The sequence below is a fragment of the Cyprinodon tularosa genome, unplaced genomic scaffold, assembly GCF_016077235.1.
Source record: "Cyprinodon tularosa strain WSP-4 unplaced genomic scaffold, ASM1607723v1 ctg58, whole genome shotgun sequence".
In the NCBI taxonomy this organism is placed as follows: domain Eukaryota; kingdom Metazoa; phylum Chordata; class Actinopteri; order Cyprinodontiformes; family Cyprinodontidae; genus Cyprinodon; species Cyprinodon tularosa.
Genome location: NW_024039318.1, coordinates 795,775 through 813,693, shown reverse-complemented (window position 1 = coordinate 813,693; position 17,919 = coordinate 795,775). Strand labels below are relative to the sequence as shown.

Genomic DNA, 17,919 nt, shown 5'->3' with positions numbered 1-17,919 from the left:
ACAGCTCGTGCTGATGTGTCATCGGGCGTCTAGAAAATTGCTGGATACAACAGATAGACCAGGCTAAATTTAAAAGTGGAAAAAAGACCTCATACGGAGCAGGGATCTGATGTATCAGAGCCTCATGAGTGACGGACACCCTTTTACAGCACACCCTATCTATGCCAGCAGCATGAAGCTGCAGGTTGTCTTTATATGGAAGTCTAAGTGAATTAAATCTAACGAAGTAGGCTAACGAACTGAGAACACAACAACACTGAACACGGCTCTGTTGTCAAGGGTCAGAGGCTTCTTGGGTCAAAAATAGATTACAGATGAGTGGAGGAAGGTGTAGATGTCTGTAGTCTGACTGCTGTATTGCACCATGACTCTGCTATTGTCCAGTCAGGTAATCTCCTGTAGGTATCTGCTATAAACTGCTTACACCAACCAAAAATATCTATTCTAATGCATGTATTGATGATTTAATAAAAATCTGATCAGCGTTAGGTTCATTTACAAATGGAGGTAATCTTTTAACAACAGACATTTCTCAACAGATCAAACGAAACTCTTGACAATGGATGGCAAATGGAGATGGCAGCAATGCATGTCCTTTGCCAATCTAGTGCAGGCATGTATTGGTTTATCTCTTGATGTATTGGTCAATCTTTCGTTCAAAACGAATATGAAAGAAAGTGAAGTTCATTTTGAATCATTTTTCTTCTGAAACCTTGGAAAATGTTAGAAATGTAAATTGTGTTTCAGACAGGAATTCAGCCTTAACTTGTTGTCGAACCTAAAAGGACATGTTTAGCTTCATCTCTAGTTTGGTCAGTCTTATGAGATGTCAGGAAAGTGCTAGTGTGATCAAATTGTATATTTATGGCATTTTGGAGCATTAGTTGATGCAGCTGTAGCCCTCTTCAACATGTTGGTGTATACTGCTGGTCAGGTGGCAGAAAAAAGGCAAAAATAACTTACTCCACTTTCAAGAAAGACATTTACTTGTCTGGAAATTTTGTTTGGCAACTAAAGGTGGGCTTTTGTTATTAGGAAATTCGATTGAAGGGGAGTAGCAAAGGCTGACTGCAGGAAAGCTACATACACAGCTAGCCGGACAAGATTCAACATTAATATATGAAGTAAAGAAGATCAAAATACCTGTTCTATAGTTCTGCTAAAGTCTATATAGCACAGTTAAGCTGTGAGTAGATTAACTAAACAGTTAAAATATGAGATTTCAGAATCTGTCAGTGCTCCTATTTTTGGATCAAAGTGTTGATTAGCGGGTTAAATAATATAATGTAGGAGTTTGAAATCTTTCTCTGTTCATTAAATACATCGGTCCTAAAATTAAATAGATTTTTGAAATAGATTTGACTACATGACTATTACATGTATTGAAGTAACTGGAATTGAGAGCTCAGGATTTGTTTTTTGGTTTTGCATCTCTAGCTTCCACTATTTGCCTTTTAGATTATATAAAGTATTAGAAACCAAACAATTAACTATGTTGCTGTTAAACATCTGGGTTCTCAGGCTGATCTATATATTGTAGTACTCAAAGAGCCCTTGTCTCCCTCCTCTGAACTTTATTAATCCCCCTCCCTCCTCTCCGTGATGGCGTTTCCATTTTCTTACTCTGTATCTGGTCGCTCATCCCCCCCACTGGCACAGAATGGCTTCCTGGCAGAATGGAGGCATTAATTCAGGGATGAGAGGTGTGATTCTCTCTCTCTGGCTCTCTTCCTGTGTCTCTCTGGTTCTCTCTCGCTCTCTATCAGGCCTGCGTTTGTAATGCCTGGCCTTTATCGTAGCTGAAACAGCTCACTACCCTCTGATCCTATCTCAGATCTCAATATCCCAGCCGTTCCACCCTGTAAACGTTGGGATGAAAAATCTTGCCCTTTCGCCAATGCATTACACCCTAGCATATCGCCATACCCCTCTCCTCCCATTGCGCTCTCCACTCCACTCACCCTTTGTGACACAGGCCTCCAGCGAAATTCGAACTCTGCAAAATGAGACCAAGTGAGCTGCACTTCCTTTACGCCAGAAACCATCTTAGTCTCATTATATTTGTATTTAGGCTCAGTGCGGGCCCTTGAATCCCCCTTGTCAGACAATAGGTCAGGCAAAATAATGACTAGCTTTCAGTGAGCTTTAGGAGAGTTAAGGCTTTGGATGTCGGGGAGATAAAACAACAACCGGTCTCTCAGCAGAGAAACATGGATCGATACAAACGAAGCAGCAGTGTAAAAAGGCTGTTTTTGATCTGAGCTTGCGTCAGCATCACTGAGGTGAGGCTTGACAGCTCTTGCGCTGTTGGTAGATATGGATCTGTGTTCAAAAAAAGGAGCAAAACGCTCAGGGAGCACAAGCGTCTTGTTAGGCTGACCCCCGCCTATCCCCAACCGCTCTGCATACAAACACTCGGGCTGAAGTTGCTCATACCTCAGTTGTTACATTGAAACTGTTGTGTTAGCTTGAAAACTTTGTGGCTTTTGCTCCAAAGGGGGCACAGGAAAAGCAAAAAAAAAGGAGATTAAGGAGGATATGAATTGCGTCTCAAAACCCGGTGTGGTTTTTGAAAACGGCATCTGCTGGCATATTTGAAGTTCTCTAACCTGCTATGTCAAAGGTAGGCAGGATGGCAGTCTCTTATCTATGCTGTTGCTGTGAGGGGGCGTACCTGTGATCTGTGATCATGTACCATATCGTTGTAGCAAGTGCGGCTGTCGCTCCTGACTGAGCCGCCACCCCACTGCTCCTCCCGCACACAGTAGGCTTTGGCTGGCATACAGACCAGTCAGCCGCCACGGAGGCAGAAAACGCTGTGCCGGATGATAGATGGAGGGGGGGGTGGGGTTGAAAGGTAGGCTTCGTAGATCTATAGATAAGACGTCTTTCCAGACTCCTCTACTGTTTACTATCATAACCACATAACAGCCTCAGACATGTTGGAGATGAAAGGAAAGATTAGTGACTGCTCTAGCAGGAAAAAAGAAAAAAAAGAAAACTTCATTTCTTAAACATCTGTGTCATGATGCCAAGTACAAAGACTGTTAATGGCTCTTCACTTTGCAATAAAAACTTGACATCTTTATTTTCATATATTAGCCTCCTCTGTGGTGGGGCTTCTATAGTAACCACTCCTAAAGTGCATGTATGTTTTTATTGTGCCAGTTAAAGTGAGAAATTGGTTTCTAGATGTAAAACCTGTGGAATGTGCCTGCATGCTGCTATGGATCTATAGATCTGTTTGGTTGGCTTTTTTAAAAATTATTTTTATCTTTTACCTGGTGTTAGTGAGATTTGATTGCAAATACTTTATTCTTTTTTATATTGTTCATTTCTGTCATAAGGGTTAATGACTAATTTTCACAGTTTTGCACTTTGAATAGATTTTTTACTATTTTAAAACAAATAAACAGTTGAACTTAACTCTCTGTGTTTTAGATGATTTAGCTTGTCACTATAAATAGTTCATTTGTAGTTTTTATTCAGAGCCTTTGTGAAAATGTTATCGGTAATTAGTCCCTTCGCTGCTATAGAGAGGTACCTTTTTATTGTGAGCTTGTTGAAACTGTAAACATGAGCAGTGGAGAGCTAACAGGCTAGTTTGATGTACACTGAGGATCATTTTCAAATAACTGATCTGCTGGTCACTCAGGAACAGGAACAAAAAAGCATCAGTCTTAACAATGGAGGCTTGTGTAATGGTATATTAATACCTACTAATGTAGCATTTTGTCTGAGATTAGGGAAGTATTACTTTGCTGAGCCTATAAATAATCTGAAACTACCCTGTAACTCCTATGATATCTAAAACGCTGGAGACATTTTTAAAGTAAGGATGTTCCCCTGCAGCTGCTGGCTGGTACCCTGGTTAGATGTCCTGTTACTTGCTAAAAGTTTTCCTCTCCCTCAGGCTGCTTGAAACATGAATATATCAACATTTTTCATAACTTTTTTTTTTTTGAATGGGTTCCCTAAACCACCTAGAATTCTTTTCACTTCATTCTAAACACCTTGCTGACAAGAACATCTACCTAAAGAGTGGAGTTTACACCTGTAAGAAATCAGAAATTCCTTGTGTATGTGTCGTTGCAATAAATAGAATATATTAAATGTCATTCCATTTTACATTTAAGCCAACCACAGGGCCTGGATTACTGAGAAGTCTGTTTAATATTGTGTAAAATCCAAGCAGTTCTTCGCCATTTTCTGGAACCATAGTTTTGGCACCATCCCCTGTATCACTTGGTGAACAGAAGCTTGGGGTCGATCAAGCTAAAACTCCTGATCGCCATTAAGCTTCAGACCACAGCTGCAGAATGACTTCATACTGTGTACATAACAATAACTTTGTTGTCATTCCACCGGCTTATCGTCTCGTCAACGCTCGTGAGTGCGGGCTTAAGGAATTTCACCAAGTTTTGATACCAATTAAGGTGCGTCTGTCTTCTGTTATCTCATTTAGTCTGGAGTCGATATGATTGGCGTAATCAGACATGCCTGATTGGGGCCTCCCATTTAATTAATCAGTTGCACTGTATCATCACCTGTGGCTCATTAGAGTAATTGGACAGAATTAGTCGGATAGAAGGCCTCTCTCTGCCTGCAGATGAGTGGAAGGAATGTCATTAGGAAGGCTGAGCACACAGACATACACCTAAGTTTCTGATAGCTGCTGGTAATGGGGTTTGTTTACCCATGGCTGTTATCAGTGATGAGTATTTCTCTCACAGTGGTAGATGGAGAGATGGTGGCTTCCAAACGGCCCAGCCTCCCTGCCTAGCTGCAAACAACGCTCCACATGCCAGATTTTGCTTGGCGAACATGTTTGGCGACTTCCTCTTCTGAAGCACAGTTCAAAGGGACATGGAGAAACTGGGCTCACAAAGTTACTGCAGCGGGCCTGTCTGTGCACTCATGTGAGAGTGTTAGCGTGTGGAGCAGCGTGCGAGAGGCTTCTTGGCCAAGTCGGTGTCGAAGTCTCTCGAGGGAGTGTTGGCAATCTGTTCCAATCGTCTTTACAGCTGACCAGACGACCAAATGAACCAGGACAGGGACTGCTGCTGTGGGCCAGCCCGGCCAAGCCAAGCTGGGCTGTTGCAGCAATCACGCAGCCCGCTTAATGTCTGTCCCTCACACATATCCCATCCTGCTTTAAACTAAACAGTTAAGACATTACTGAGCTTTTCTCTAGCATTTTATGTACAGATTTTTCTAAATTAAGCTCCAAGTAAAGTTTGTTTTCAGCCTATTTTAAATTCAGGTGGAGTTAACCTCAATAATCCATGGACTGAATAAATAAATAAATTATATATATATATATATATATATATATATATATATATATATATATATATATATATATATATATATATATATATATCAAGGGCGTAGGAATATGTTTACTATTGGGGGGGACACATGTCGGGAATCTGAGATTCGTATTCAACAGAAACATATCTTAAGAATGCTACTTAAAAAAAAGGCTATTTAATCTTTTACTTTATTCCTTTATAAATGTGTCTTGCAAAAATAATGCATTTAAAATTTACATAATGCATTTGTTCATAAGATGTGAGCATATCACCAAACAAAATGACTGGAGTCTTTTATTAAGCAAAGGGAGGTGTCTTTCAAGGGCTTCAACCCTTAGCATATTTAGTGTCTGCATCACACTAGAAAATCAAATATTTCAGTTTGATTAAAAACAATTCAGTAGGCCACAGAAGTGCAAAGTTTGATATGTTTTATTTTGTCAAACTTGCAATAATGGTCAAAAATGAATTTATATAGGTTGACTGACAGAGGGAGCTGACAGTGTGTTGAAGAATTATGGACAGGGCGCTTTGAAGCATCTGGTTCAAAAACGCATTATCAACCTTTGGTAGAAATCCATCCATCCTTCCATTTTCTGTACACCCTGTCCCTTAGTGGGGTCGGGAGGTGCTGGTGCGGGATACACCCTAGACAGGTCGCCAGTCTGTCAAGACCTTTGGTAGAAATGGCGCATTTAATTCCAGTTTGCAGTACAGAACAGAGAAAACTACAGAGTTGTCAATGTTGTGTTAATCTGTTTATCGTCTAAAAAGAGGAGCCAGCAGTTTATTTGAGGAAATAAAGGTGCAGAAGTTAATTAGTTGGTTAATTAGTGGTTGTGCAGTGGACTGCTGCACAACCAATGCGACCGCCGCTGCTAAGAATTAAAATTAATTCTCCCTGTGGTTTTAACTAACGATCAGGAGCGCGGCAGGTATAACATCTGTCAATTTCGGCGAATCAAAACCACGCAAAAAATAAAAAAATCCTCGTTAAACGCACGCCCAGATCGGGCTAATTTCAACACAAGTTGTGTTAGGTGACTGTAACTCACACTGACGTTTCTCTTTTTAAAAAAATCTGAGTAAGTCCTACTGCTGTTTCAACCTTTTAGTTGGTGGTGGCATTGTACTGAAATGAGATATATAAAAAAAAAAAAAAACATTTTGGCTAGCGTAGCAAACGTCTAGAGAAAGTTAGCAGTTAAATATTGGATGAGTGATCATCCCAAGACTACGGAAGAGGATTAGGGCCACTGAAAAAAAAAAAAAGTTAAGTGATTTTTAAATTTCATTTCAGTTTAATACCGGAAAAAGGTCAGAATTCTGACTTTTTTTTCTCAGAATTCTGACTTTAATCTCAGAATTTTGGATCTGAATGTAGATGGTCACCATGAAGGAAGAGATGTGGAGCACTCAGCTTCACTGACAAAGATGTGAGTTGTTTGAGGTGGCCAGTGACACATTGGTGGAAAATGACGGAATTAGGCAACTTTTTACGTGCCCGTGGGGTCCCCTCATTAATGGAGGAGCAGAAGAGAGCTAGTCTCTAAAACAGACATGGCTATGGCTGGATGCTAACATGTTTGTTTTTAAACATACTTTTGTTATATTACATTTGTGTTGTGTTTTCCAAATAATGTAGAAAATGGATGGTGGGTTTATAATGTTTAACTTTTATGAGCAGGACAGGAAGCAGAGAAGTGTAGCATTACCTCCAACTAGTTAAACTCATAATTATGAAGTTATTCAACAAATTCCTCAAGTAAAAAAGTGCAACTTTTATTTTTTATTTCTTTTTGTTGTTTTTTTTACCAGATTTGTTGATTAATTTCAAAATTATGTATTCCTTCCAAATTTCCAAATCTGAAGAATTTTTTAAACCAATATCTACATTATTTAACATTTAGTTTATGTTTTAGCAGTACTTCCTGTTATATTTCTTTATACGTATATTTTACATTTTCTTGCACAGCAAGCTGAGCAGATTTGAAATTGTGTGCTTGTGTAAACACTAGTCAATCTTTACTCTAAACATATATTCTGGTTATTTTTTAGTTAGACCTACTTGTTTTTATGTATCTGTATAAGTACCCCCCGAAAAAAAATAAAAACACTGTAAATTGATTAGAAATATTAATCATCTGTCAGATTTCTGAGAAAAAAGTCAGAATTCTGAGATTAAAGTAAGAATTCTGAGAAAAAAGTCAGAAGAAAAAAGTCAGAATTCTGAGAAAAGTCAGAATTCTGACTTTTTTCCCCATGTTAAACTAAAAAAAAAATGTAAAAATCAGTTAACTTTTTTTTTCCAGTGGCCCTAATCCTCTTCCGTACAAGACTAAGATGACTAAACCAAAAAGATTCAGTTTCTATATATGAAAGTGAACTAAAAACAAAACGTTATAAATGGGCAATATTCATAGCAGCATCCCGACAGACTATTTTACCTCTTTCACAAGTTTCTGATTTCTGTGTCGCCGTTTCCCTCCCTGCTGACTGAGTGCTCAAACACTCAGCAGTTCAGAGAGGGGAGGGGGAGTACAGTGACGTAACGCTATGCTGCGCCTTCAAAATAAAAGCACGCTAGTTAAAAAAAATGTCAAAATCTAATATTTTGCGGTACAATTTTTGGAGGGGACATATCCACCTGGCTTTTATATTGGGGGGGACATGTCCCCCCCGTCCCCCCCGCTTCCTACGCCGCTGATATATATATATATATATATATATATATATATAACAAAGCTTTTAAACAGAAATATTGGTGCAATAGGCCAGCGGGGGACAGAGAGGAGTTAAATAAATGTAACACTGTAAAATTAACAGACAAACTTAGAATAATGACACTTTAAGGAGGTAGTTTTATGATTTTGTTTCATTACAATATGTTTAACTGCAATTAAACTGTCACAAAGATTGATTGGACAGTGTATGAAAACATTTGTTTAATTTCAAGGGGCACAACACAAAAAGCTGGGATGTGGATGTGCACAAAGTTTTCCTCTCTTTGAAAAAAACCAAAACATTTCTTCCATCTTGTCCGTGTTTAGTTTCCAAAACCCTGGACTATTGAGGCCATGTTGTTTAGCTCAGTTCAACTTAATTTTCTCACTATTACTGGCTGTTTTTTTTTTTTTTTTTTATTATCAGATACTTTTCCTAAATTCTTATAACTCTTAGCCATTTGACCGGCAGTGTTAAGCAACAGGTGGAGTGAGGACGGCGCTTTGCTTATTAATGCCCAACACACTTGGAGAGAGCTTTATCTTGTTTGAAATGTTGTTAATGAGATACCAGCCTTGCAGCAAGAAGGTTCCAGGTTCAATTCCTGGCCCGGATCTTTCTGCATGGACTTTGCATGTTCTTCCTGAGCATGCGTGGGTTCTCTCCGGGTACTCCGGCTTCCTCCGGCTGTTAGTTTAATTGGTTTCTCTAAATTGTCCTTAGGAGTGAGTGTGTGAATGGTTGTTTGTCTGTGTTGCCCTGCGATGGACTGGCATGTAGACAGCTGGAAATGGTCACCAGCACCCCTCGCAACCCTGGTTGGGATAAGCTTGACAGAAGATGGATGGATGTATGTTTTTTTTCATGCCTAAAGATGACAAAAATGACTTCTATGTGATAGTGGCGTTGGATGCAGGAGTTTGTCCTGCATCCGAAGTCTTGTTGGTTCAAGCTCTGTTAGTGTCTAGGGGCAAGACCCTTCACTCGCATTGCCCACTGATGGTGGTGCCAGTGTACGGCAGCCAGGGAGGCTGTGTCTACAATGTAGCTTACCCCCATCAGGGTGTAAATGGGTGAGTGAATGAATGTAGTGTAAAGCGCTTTGATCAAGACTCCTCACTTGAAAAAGTGCGGCATGGTTACAGGTCATTTACCATTTATTTTGAGGTTCTATTGGCTTTCTGGTACTTGATGAAGCGTCATTATTTGACACGGCAATTTCACTTTTGCTGAAAACTGTATTCCTCTAATATAGATTACTCACTGCAAAATTTCTTTTCCAGTTGTTTGACAGCTTGACGTGTAAAGCTTTTTTTTATTTTTATAAATGTATAATTGTTGTTATCAAATATGTAATAAAGAAATATTTTTAATAAACCTCAGCTTGAATAAAAGGCACAAAAAAAATACAAAAAGTTATTTGTATTCCCTCATGTAATGTAAACTTGACCTAATTAAAGATCTTTCAGTCTGTACTTGATCTGTTTATCAGAAACAGATTTTCTGGACTCTAAAAGTCAAGTTTGTCCAGTTGACCTCTTTGCAGTCTGCTTCAAATTCACTTTTGGCCTGTCTGTGTTCACTGTTTATAAAAATGAGAGGTCCTCATCTTTCTGTTTAGCCATCTGTTAATTAAGCTATCTGCTATATTTAGCCTCAGCAGTAATATCAGCCCCAAAGTGGGTGCTAGGAAGGATCAGTGAGCTGGAAAGGTTGGTATGAGAACAGTTTGATGGAAGAGGTCGGAAATTAACATTCGTATCTGAAGAATACATCAGCTATTTTTACTATGAAAATCTAACCTTTCAGGAAAAGGGAAGCATGTTTGTAGGCTGAATGTGTAATGTTTCCATATCAATATTTGTCTTTCAGGAACTGTAGAAAGATGGAGGTTTGTCTTCAGCTTATGTTTACACAAACACAAAGAGAATAAAGAAAACCCTATTATTAGAAAACCTTATTTGCGTGAGCGTGGACAGGACCTTAAGCTGATGTTTGAAGTATTGTCCCCCCCCCCCCCCTTTTTTTTTAACATATGTAATGCAAAAACAGCAGAGAAACCACCAAAGTGTGTTGGCTAATACCAAACCCTTGATGAAGTTTTGGTGTCTGATTTTTTTTCTTCAATATGTGGATTAATGTGTAAGAATAAGTTCTGGGAGGAGGGTTTGTGGACTCTGGGACGTCATGCTTCATTGGTGAAACCAGTGTAAAGTCCATTCCGGTTTGCTGAAGTGGGCATAGAGTCTGCTGCATAGTCAATACCTGATCGGGTCTAAAGTTAAAATATTCTTCCCCCCAACAAGACGCGTATAATCACTTAACCACTTGGCACTAAGTTAATCCCTTTTTTTTAATATGTAATGTGTTGAGTTTAGTGATGAGAATTTCTAATGGTGTTTCAGTAACATGGTGGGATAAATGCTGGACATTGGTATAGAGATGTATTGATTGGCTTTTTCATATTTTATTTCAATTCAGCCTATATTAAAAGACAAAAAACTGCTGCATACATTTTAATTTTGCAGAACCTTTAGTCTTTAAATGCAACAGGAAATAAAGGAGTCACACTATTTTCCTCATGCTTACCCCGTCATCACCTTGTTATAAACTATTCTTTGCTCTTTTATATAGGCTATAGAAAGGTGTTTGATACGAGAACAATCAGCCTTAGGTTGGAAGGGGTTAATTTTTCCCTTGATCATCACACTGTCTTCCTGTGAACCAGAAATCCTCGCTCCGTATGCTGATCTTCTTCCACGAAGTGGAGCACCTAGTTTCTGACAGTTACTTTCAAGTGATAAAACGTGTTAGGCTCCTCCTTTCGTCATGCTTTGCACAAACGCCCGCGTCCGCTCGAATTCACTTACACATAGCGCAGCTGCTCCATGGCCAAAGGCAGACAGGCTGCTTCATCAACTGCACCATGGGCAGCAAGAGCAAGATGGCGTGTAAGCAAGTTTTTATTTTTTACCCAACATCTTGCACTGCTAAAAGTGTCTATAGCAGAATGCCTGCCTTTTTTTTCCTCCTCATTTTGTGACTAAAACAGAAATGAAGCTATCCAGGGAATTAAACTTAATGCTGATGAGGGGAAATCTACTAATTAGTACTTGATCACAACATTTCTTTAGAGGATTGTATTGTGTGTTTTCGAGGGGTGTGGGCATATAAGCATGAGTGTGTTTTGGGACCTTGTCAGCGGACTGGGCCACAGGGGCCCCTGTGGTAATGTGTGTATTAAATGATTAGTGCGTTAGTTAGCATAACGGCCCTTCAGCAGCATTTAATCACTCTCAGGGGTGGACCTCCTAACAGGAGGGGGGGGCAATGAAGGATAGGTTTAAACTGAGGAGACTAAACTGAGAAACGGCTGCTTAGATGAGTGAGTGGATGATCTGTAGAGCGGCTGCAGAGGAGGGAAAAAAGAGAGGGCAGAAATCCAAGAGAAACATAATTCCAACAATTGCCACATAGTCGGCAAAGAGAGATACAATCAGTACAAGTCTTGGATGCGTTGTTAATGTCAGAAATCAACCCATCGTCTGGAACACGGCCCATGAATAGCTATTAATAACAATGCAAAATAAATGTGGTGAAAGGCGGGCCTGCGATCAGCCTTGACAACACTGTTTTTGATAATTGTTGCTGTTGTTATGTTACTCAGTGGGGAGGAGTCTTCTGGGGCTGACAGTTAATGATTGTTGTAAACTGCCTTGAATTTATCCAAACTGCAGCCTTTTGCTGCAGCTTTATGCGTCTGACACAGATGTGTGTGATTGACGGATGGGGCTTGATGACGAGGATGTTACTGCCAGGAGTAGCAGAGCATTTCCTGGCTGCAGAGAGGTGTTGTAGTGTGTCCTGTGGGTGGTCCCCAGCTTGATGGACTGTTTAAAAATGGCTTCTGAATGTTAGGGTTGTTCATTTTAATGACTAACAATAATGGTGCTGTTAGACATGGTTGAACACAAACTAGAACAAAAAGCAAACAAACAATTTAATTTGTGTTTCTGTTGCAGAAAGAACTAGATGCCACCGCCACACAGCTTGCCAACAGACAGGATGAGAGCGAACAGTCAAGAAAGAAACTAATCGACCTGAGCCGGGAATTTAAGAAGACGACTCCAGAGGTGAGAGAAGTGAAACCTGTAGACTACCAGCCTAATTGTGTTTACTTTTAAGCTCAATAAATCAGAATATCATTAAAAACGTGTCATTCAGTTACTCAGTACACCAAGTGAAACCAGTAGCACAATAAACTGGTTAATTACTGTTAATGATGATTTTATGCTTACCGTTATTCAAAACACAATGAGGAAAAGTGATTTTTTAAGAAATATGTTCAATACCTGCTTAAAGGTTATTCTGATAAACAAGCCTTAATGGAATACATATTCTGATTTATTGAGTTAGTGTTTTGCTGTTTACACCCCACTAAGTGGACCTTTTTGAGAGGTGGGAACTCTTGTATATTTCCAGAACAGAGGGCAGAGTTTTGCTCTGGATGGGTTAAAAATATTTTCTCAAACTTTTTGATTTATTGTGTGGCTTCTGGAGTGCCATTTCTTGCATAAAGTTATTTTTAAAGATTCAATTTTCACCAGTTATTCTGTTAAAGTGATTATACGATTAAAAAAATTTTTTTTATAAAAAGTTTGAAAAGTTCTAGGTTACATTTTATGTTAAGTTCCTGTTTTCTGGGTCTTAAAGAGAGAGAAAGACAGTAGGCCCTGAAATATTTGAAAGGAGGAGTTGCTCATTTTTTCTCTTTTCAAAGTTTACTTAGAAATCTACACTTAAATTGAATTAGGGCCGGGCAATTTATTGCATTTGCAATATAATCAAAATTAGAATAAAGGCATTTTTATTTTTGAATCAAAGGTACTTAGTTTTGGTCAAGGAGCTGACTCTCATTCCAAACCTTTATTAATATGCTTTAAGTGTGTTTGCCACCACCAGAAGGGAAGAGAGAGTTGCAGCTAGGACGCAGATCTATGCAGGATGGTAGAAGGAACAACATAGCTCAACAAAGGTTAAAGTTAAGTCCTGCAACAATGGGTTCTGGACAATCAAGCTTTCTGCTTCTGCTACTTCCTGCTTATTTCAACTCCAAGATTGTTATTGAATGTGACACGTAGTGCCAACATCTACATAAAATAGTTTAAAGAATCAAAACAAGGACATTGTTTATTTCAATAACTGATTTTAAGACTGAAAGAGAGGAGGCAGCCATTGCTTGTTTGTGTAGCAAATTCTACTCTGCAACACGTCACATTACTGTGGTGAAATGACATACTATTGCTGGATAGGAATTTATGGTTGCAATGTGGAATAGAGCTTTCTGGTGTGCTGCATAAAAAAAAAAAAACTTTACAGAAATCTCTGGACTAAACTAGTTCCGTTTTCTGCAGATTTCCAAAATAAGCACCGACTTTACAGAAGTTCTAAAGTCTTTTCTCTATGGCCGAATCACAGATCAGAGTTTTCCTGCTGAAATGTTTCACTTTTATTTCTATGGTGGGAGCCTGTCTTCCACACAGAGGCTGAACATGATGCAGTTCCTGGAATAGGAGGGAGCCTTTCAGCCTCAACACATTGGGTTAGCTTTACCAGTCTGGTTAAAGACCCCAGCAGCCAGGGTAAAACAGGAAGCTCTGGGTGGAAAAAAAACCACTCTGCTGCATAGTCCAAACACACCTTGATGGTTCGTCTGAGTGCGTCTCTGCATCTGCTTTATTCATAAACGCCGCTGTGATTATTTACTGACAAAGCAGAGGAGGAGAAGGCAGAGCAGGGATGCAGGCTTGTCTCCCAAAAATAGTCCCTCCATTAGTTTCCCTGAAATCCTAAAGAGACAAAACAGAAACCCCCTCAGGAGTTTGTATTATCTGACCTAGTTTTTTATGTGAGCAGAAGTGTGGTCCCTGTGTGTGTGTGTGAGAGAGAGAGAGACGGAGAGAGAGAGGGAGAGAGAGAAGAGGCAGAACAGGGCTGAACAGGAGGGGTAAGAGAGAAAAAGAGTGTGACAACACTACTAAGTGGGATCAGGAGGGAATTCTGTCCCGTTCCTGTGTTCCCATTGCTCCTCCTGGGAATATTTGTTTCATCTCTGTTACCAAGGCAACACATTTTAAAGCTCACAGTGAAAACAAAGTATTGTTGTGTTATTATTGGTAATGTCGCCATGGTGAATTATTGATGGTAGCATGAATAATGGATGAATGGTGTAGACGGTGGATAGAAAATTGTCAGCTCTCGATGGAGTTGACAGTAGGCCCATTATAGTCACCACAGCATGAGGATCGTGACAGTTGACTTCAGTATGTAATCCTCCGGGTTTACACAAAAGGTGTTGGTTCCACATCGTATCTTTTCTCCTTTTCAGCAGTAACTGTTTAACCAGCAGGAACACATAGGGTGATAGGCTAGATCGGCGAACAGGACTCACACATTCATGAGTGCAACAAGGCTGTGATTTAGGAAGGCTCCTCTGGCGTCTGTGTGGCCCCTGGCATCTCCCTGGTATGTGGAGGAGGAATCTGAGCCAGGCCAGACGAGCGACAGGATTCATTACCGAGCTCTAACGGGCTCAATAGGAATCGGCACTAAAACTCTGGGCGGTTGGAAGTGCTGAAGCATCAGAGCTGCCTACTAAAGAGCCTGGTTCAGGGCGTGTGATGGATTAAAGATCTTCGTGTGTGTTTGTGGAGTTGATTTCTATTTTCTTTTTTTGTTTTTTTTATCTGCATGGCTCTGTGTGTGGTTGACCAGCCCATAGAGGGGGCTGTCAGCTCTCTGTGGTCCACACCAGTCAACGGAGATCACAGTCACATCAGATCAGACTGCATTAGGCAGAGCGGGAGTCCGTCTCTGATCCATTATTCAGCAACCAGGAGACCGGCCCACGTTGACTGTGTCTAGTCTGCCGAGCTGTACTCGGTGTGAACCGCACTCATAATAACACACACATACACACAGACGCAAACAGCGGCGATAGCAGCATTTGGAAAGTAGTGCAAAGAAATGCAGCGTGAAAACAAAGTTTTTATTATTCATTAGGACTGACACGCAGATTCCCCCCCCCTCTCCCAAAGACTACATCTAGCTGGGATTCCTAATTTAACTAAATTATTAATCTGCTTTTTAATTTCGCTTTAGTTAAGCCTTTGCTATTATGATATAATAGTATATATAGTATATATAATAGTATATATATATATCAAAGTGTGCTGGCCGGAGGCAGCGGTAGTAAAATAACACACACCAACACACAGTCATGCGTTTGTGTTTAGCTGTAGGGCAGATAGACAGACAGACAGACAGTGAATGGGAGTTCCATACTCCTTGGAGGATTCCTCGGGCTGGCCTGTCTGCTGTCTGCCGGCAGCTTACACACCAGCCATCCGTCTCCTGCTGCCTGGGCCCCTCACTCCCCTTCCAAAACACACACACTCTCAGATTGACCATGGTGTCTGTGTGCATTGTTATGTTATTTGGTCATAAATCTTTAGAAGTGGTGGGGGTGGGGGAGGGAGGACTCTAGAGGGGTTCAGAGCCCCACCGTCCAGCAGAGGTAGCTTGACGCTTTATGAGTTAAGGCCTTGATTTTTATTTTTTTATTTTTTCCATTTGTTCTGCCTTGAGATCAAAAACGACAAAAGCATTAGAAAAAGGTTGAAAATATGTATAAAAAAGCAAATTCTTGTTTTTTTTATTTAATTTTGTTAGTAGGTTTGGGTTTCTACTTTATCCTGAGATGTGCTGCACATGTCTTTGATAGAGACAGAAATGAAGGAATTCTCCCTGTTTGCAGGAAATTGTGTCTGTTTACTAAGCTCAGAAAGTGCTGCTAATGTGTTTATGGACCGAAAAGGGTTGGAGTTCTTAGTTCGAATGTATTTAATCATTTGGAGCTTAGTACTTGACCTAATGGTTATTAATCAGAGCTTGTGGGGCTCAAATTGTCCAGTTCCAATCTTTGGCTGATCGGTTTCTGATTTCGCCATTCCAGTGTAGTCTTCTGCACTTCCTACGTACAGGAAGGCAAGAATACCAATCATAGCTTTTCTTTTCATTCCTGTGTCATATCCTTATTTTCTCAATTCATACATTACATAAACTTATTGATTCTTTTATCTTACATATTTTAGATTTAGTCTTGCTGCAATTCAGCTGAGTTACTTGCTGAGTTTTCTTCCTGAATTTGTCATCAGGTTCTATATAGGCCTGATATTGAGTCTTTTGTTAGATTCAGGTGTCAGAATATGATCTGGATTTAAGATTATGAACTGGCCACCGAAAATGTTTATATCAGAGGTGCCCAGTTCAGTCCTCAACTTCTTAGATGTAGCTCTTCTCAAACACAGCTGAAAGTAATGAGTGAATAATGAGACACTCATTTGATTCAGGTGTGTTGGAAAAGGGATGCATCAAAGGCTACGTTCACAATGCAGGCCGTGATGCTCAATTCTGATTTTTTTTGTCAAATCAAATGTCCAAATACAATAGGCCTTTGCAACGCTGTCGCTGCTCGGGCCTAAATATATGCGACTCGTATGTGATCTCCTGTGTGATACAACACGTGTGTCCCACATGCGCAGTAGAAGACGTAATGACATCACAGGCCAGCATGCTCTATGTTTACGTAAGTAAACATGGATGGTAGTGCTGGAGAGCATCTAGCGATCTTTTCCAGCCATCAAAACAATCTTCTCAAGATGGTTAAACATAAATACTGCTCTCCGCATCATCGTCTGCCATGGTTGTTGTTTTTCTTGCCACTTCTTCAAAGCAAGATCCAGAATAGTAACCTTTGTCGGGTATCAAAGGCGTTCAGTTCGGATGAATGCGGCCCAGCCATTCGGACACAGGTTGCATTTGAAAAGATCAGATTCGTATCGGATTCAGGACCACATAGCCAAGTGGCCTTAGCCTGACGTAGTCCTACTCAATTCTAGTCAGAATATGAGTCCGATACTGCTCCATAGAGCTGTGATTATGGGGCGTGTTTTGAACGAACAAGGGGAAAAAAATGCCTCTGCACTCAATTGGATAGACCTACAACCAATAAGAGCAACGGAGTGCGTGACGTATGTTAAGCGACGCATAGTTGTTGTCAACAAAAATCAAAGCGTGCAGTTGCACGCCTATAATAAGAAGATAAGCCTTCATCGCGTTTCTCTGTTCCTCTTTTAAAATTAATTTGCTGTCGATATCTTCTAGAACAGACCTAATAGCAGAATCTACACACCTCAACTCTCCAGCGGCAGCCATTGCTGTTGTCACCCAAGCGCACTTTGGTCACGTGGTTGATTACTTTACTGTTGATCATCTGTCCATCATCGTATAAAGCCCGCCCTGACAATTTGATTGGCCCGCCAGATATTGTGCTAGCATACTCGCGCTACTGTTGAGCAATGCCAGACCGAACTTCCCGACCTCAAACGTTGTGGGCGGGACTAAGTTTGGAATGGCACCCAGGCTAAAGTGGCCTGAGTCACATTGGGAAAAAAATCGTATCTGTGTTGTTCAGACAGCCATGAAAAGAACAGCTCCAGGTGGCATATGGGCCAAAAAATCCGATTTGGGTCGCTAAAGGCTGCAGTGTGAACGTAGCATAAGAGTTGCATGATGGTTGCTCTCAAGGACTGGACTAAAGCACTCCTGCAAATTCAGTGATTTTATCAATAAGCAGAGATTATTTTCAATACTCTTAACAGTTTGGAGTGTTTTGTAATTTTGGAAGCCTTTATGATTTTTAAACTCAAAAAACACTTTAAAATCCTTATTTGAATTAGTAGAGCCTTTATTAAAAACACAGTTTGTGACCAACTCTGTTTTTTTGAGATGTCTGAAGGGGGTGAAAAGGGCATTTATA

The 17,919-nt window shown here is 40.2% G+C and overlaps 1 protein-coding gene across 4 annotated transcripts in view; it reads left to right on the top strand.

Moving 5' to 3' along the window:
- Positions 1-17,919, top strand: part of cux1b (cut-like homeobox 1b) — an 82,705-nt gene that overhangs the window by 10,867 nt on the left and 53,919 nt on the right. For all 4 annotated transcript variants that reach the window (XM_038306342.1, XM_038306341.1, XM_038306339.1 and 1 more), the window contains exon 2: positions 12,062-12,172. In XM_038306342.1, coding sequence (XP_038162270.1) covers positions 12,062-12,172 — 111 coding nt within the window. The remainder of the gene's footprint in view (positions 1-12,061; positions 12,173-17,919) is intronic.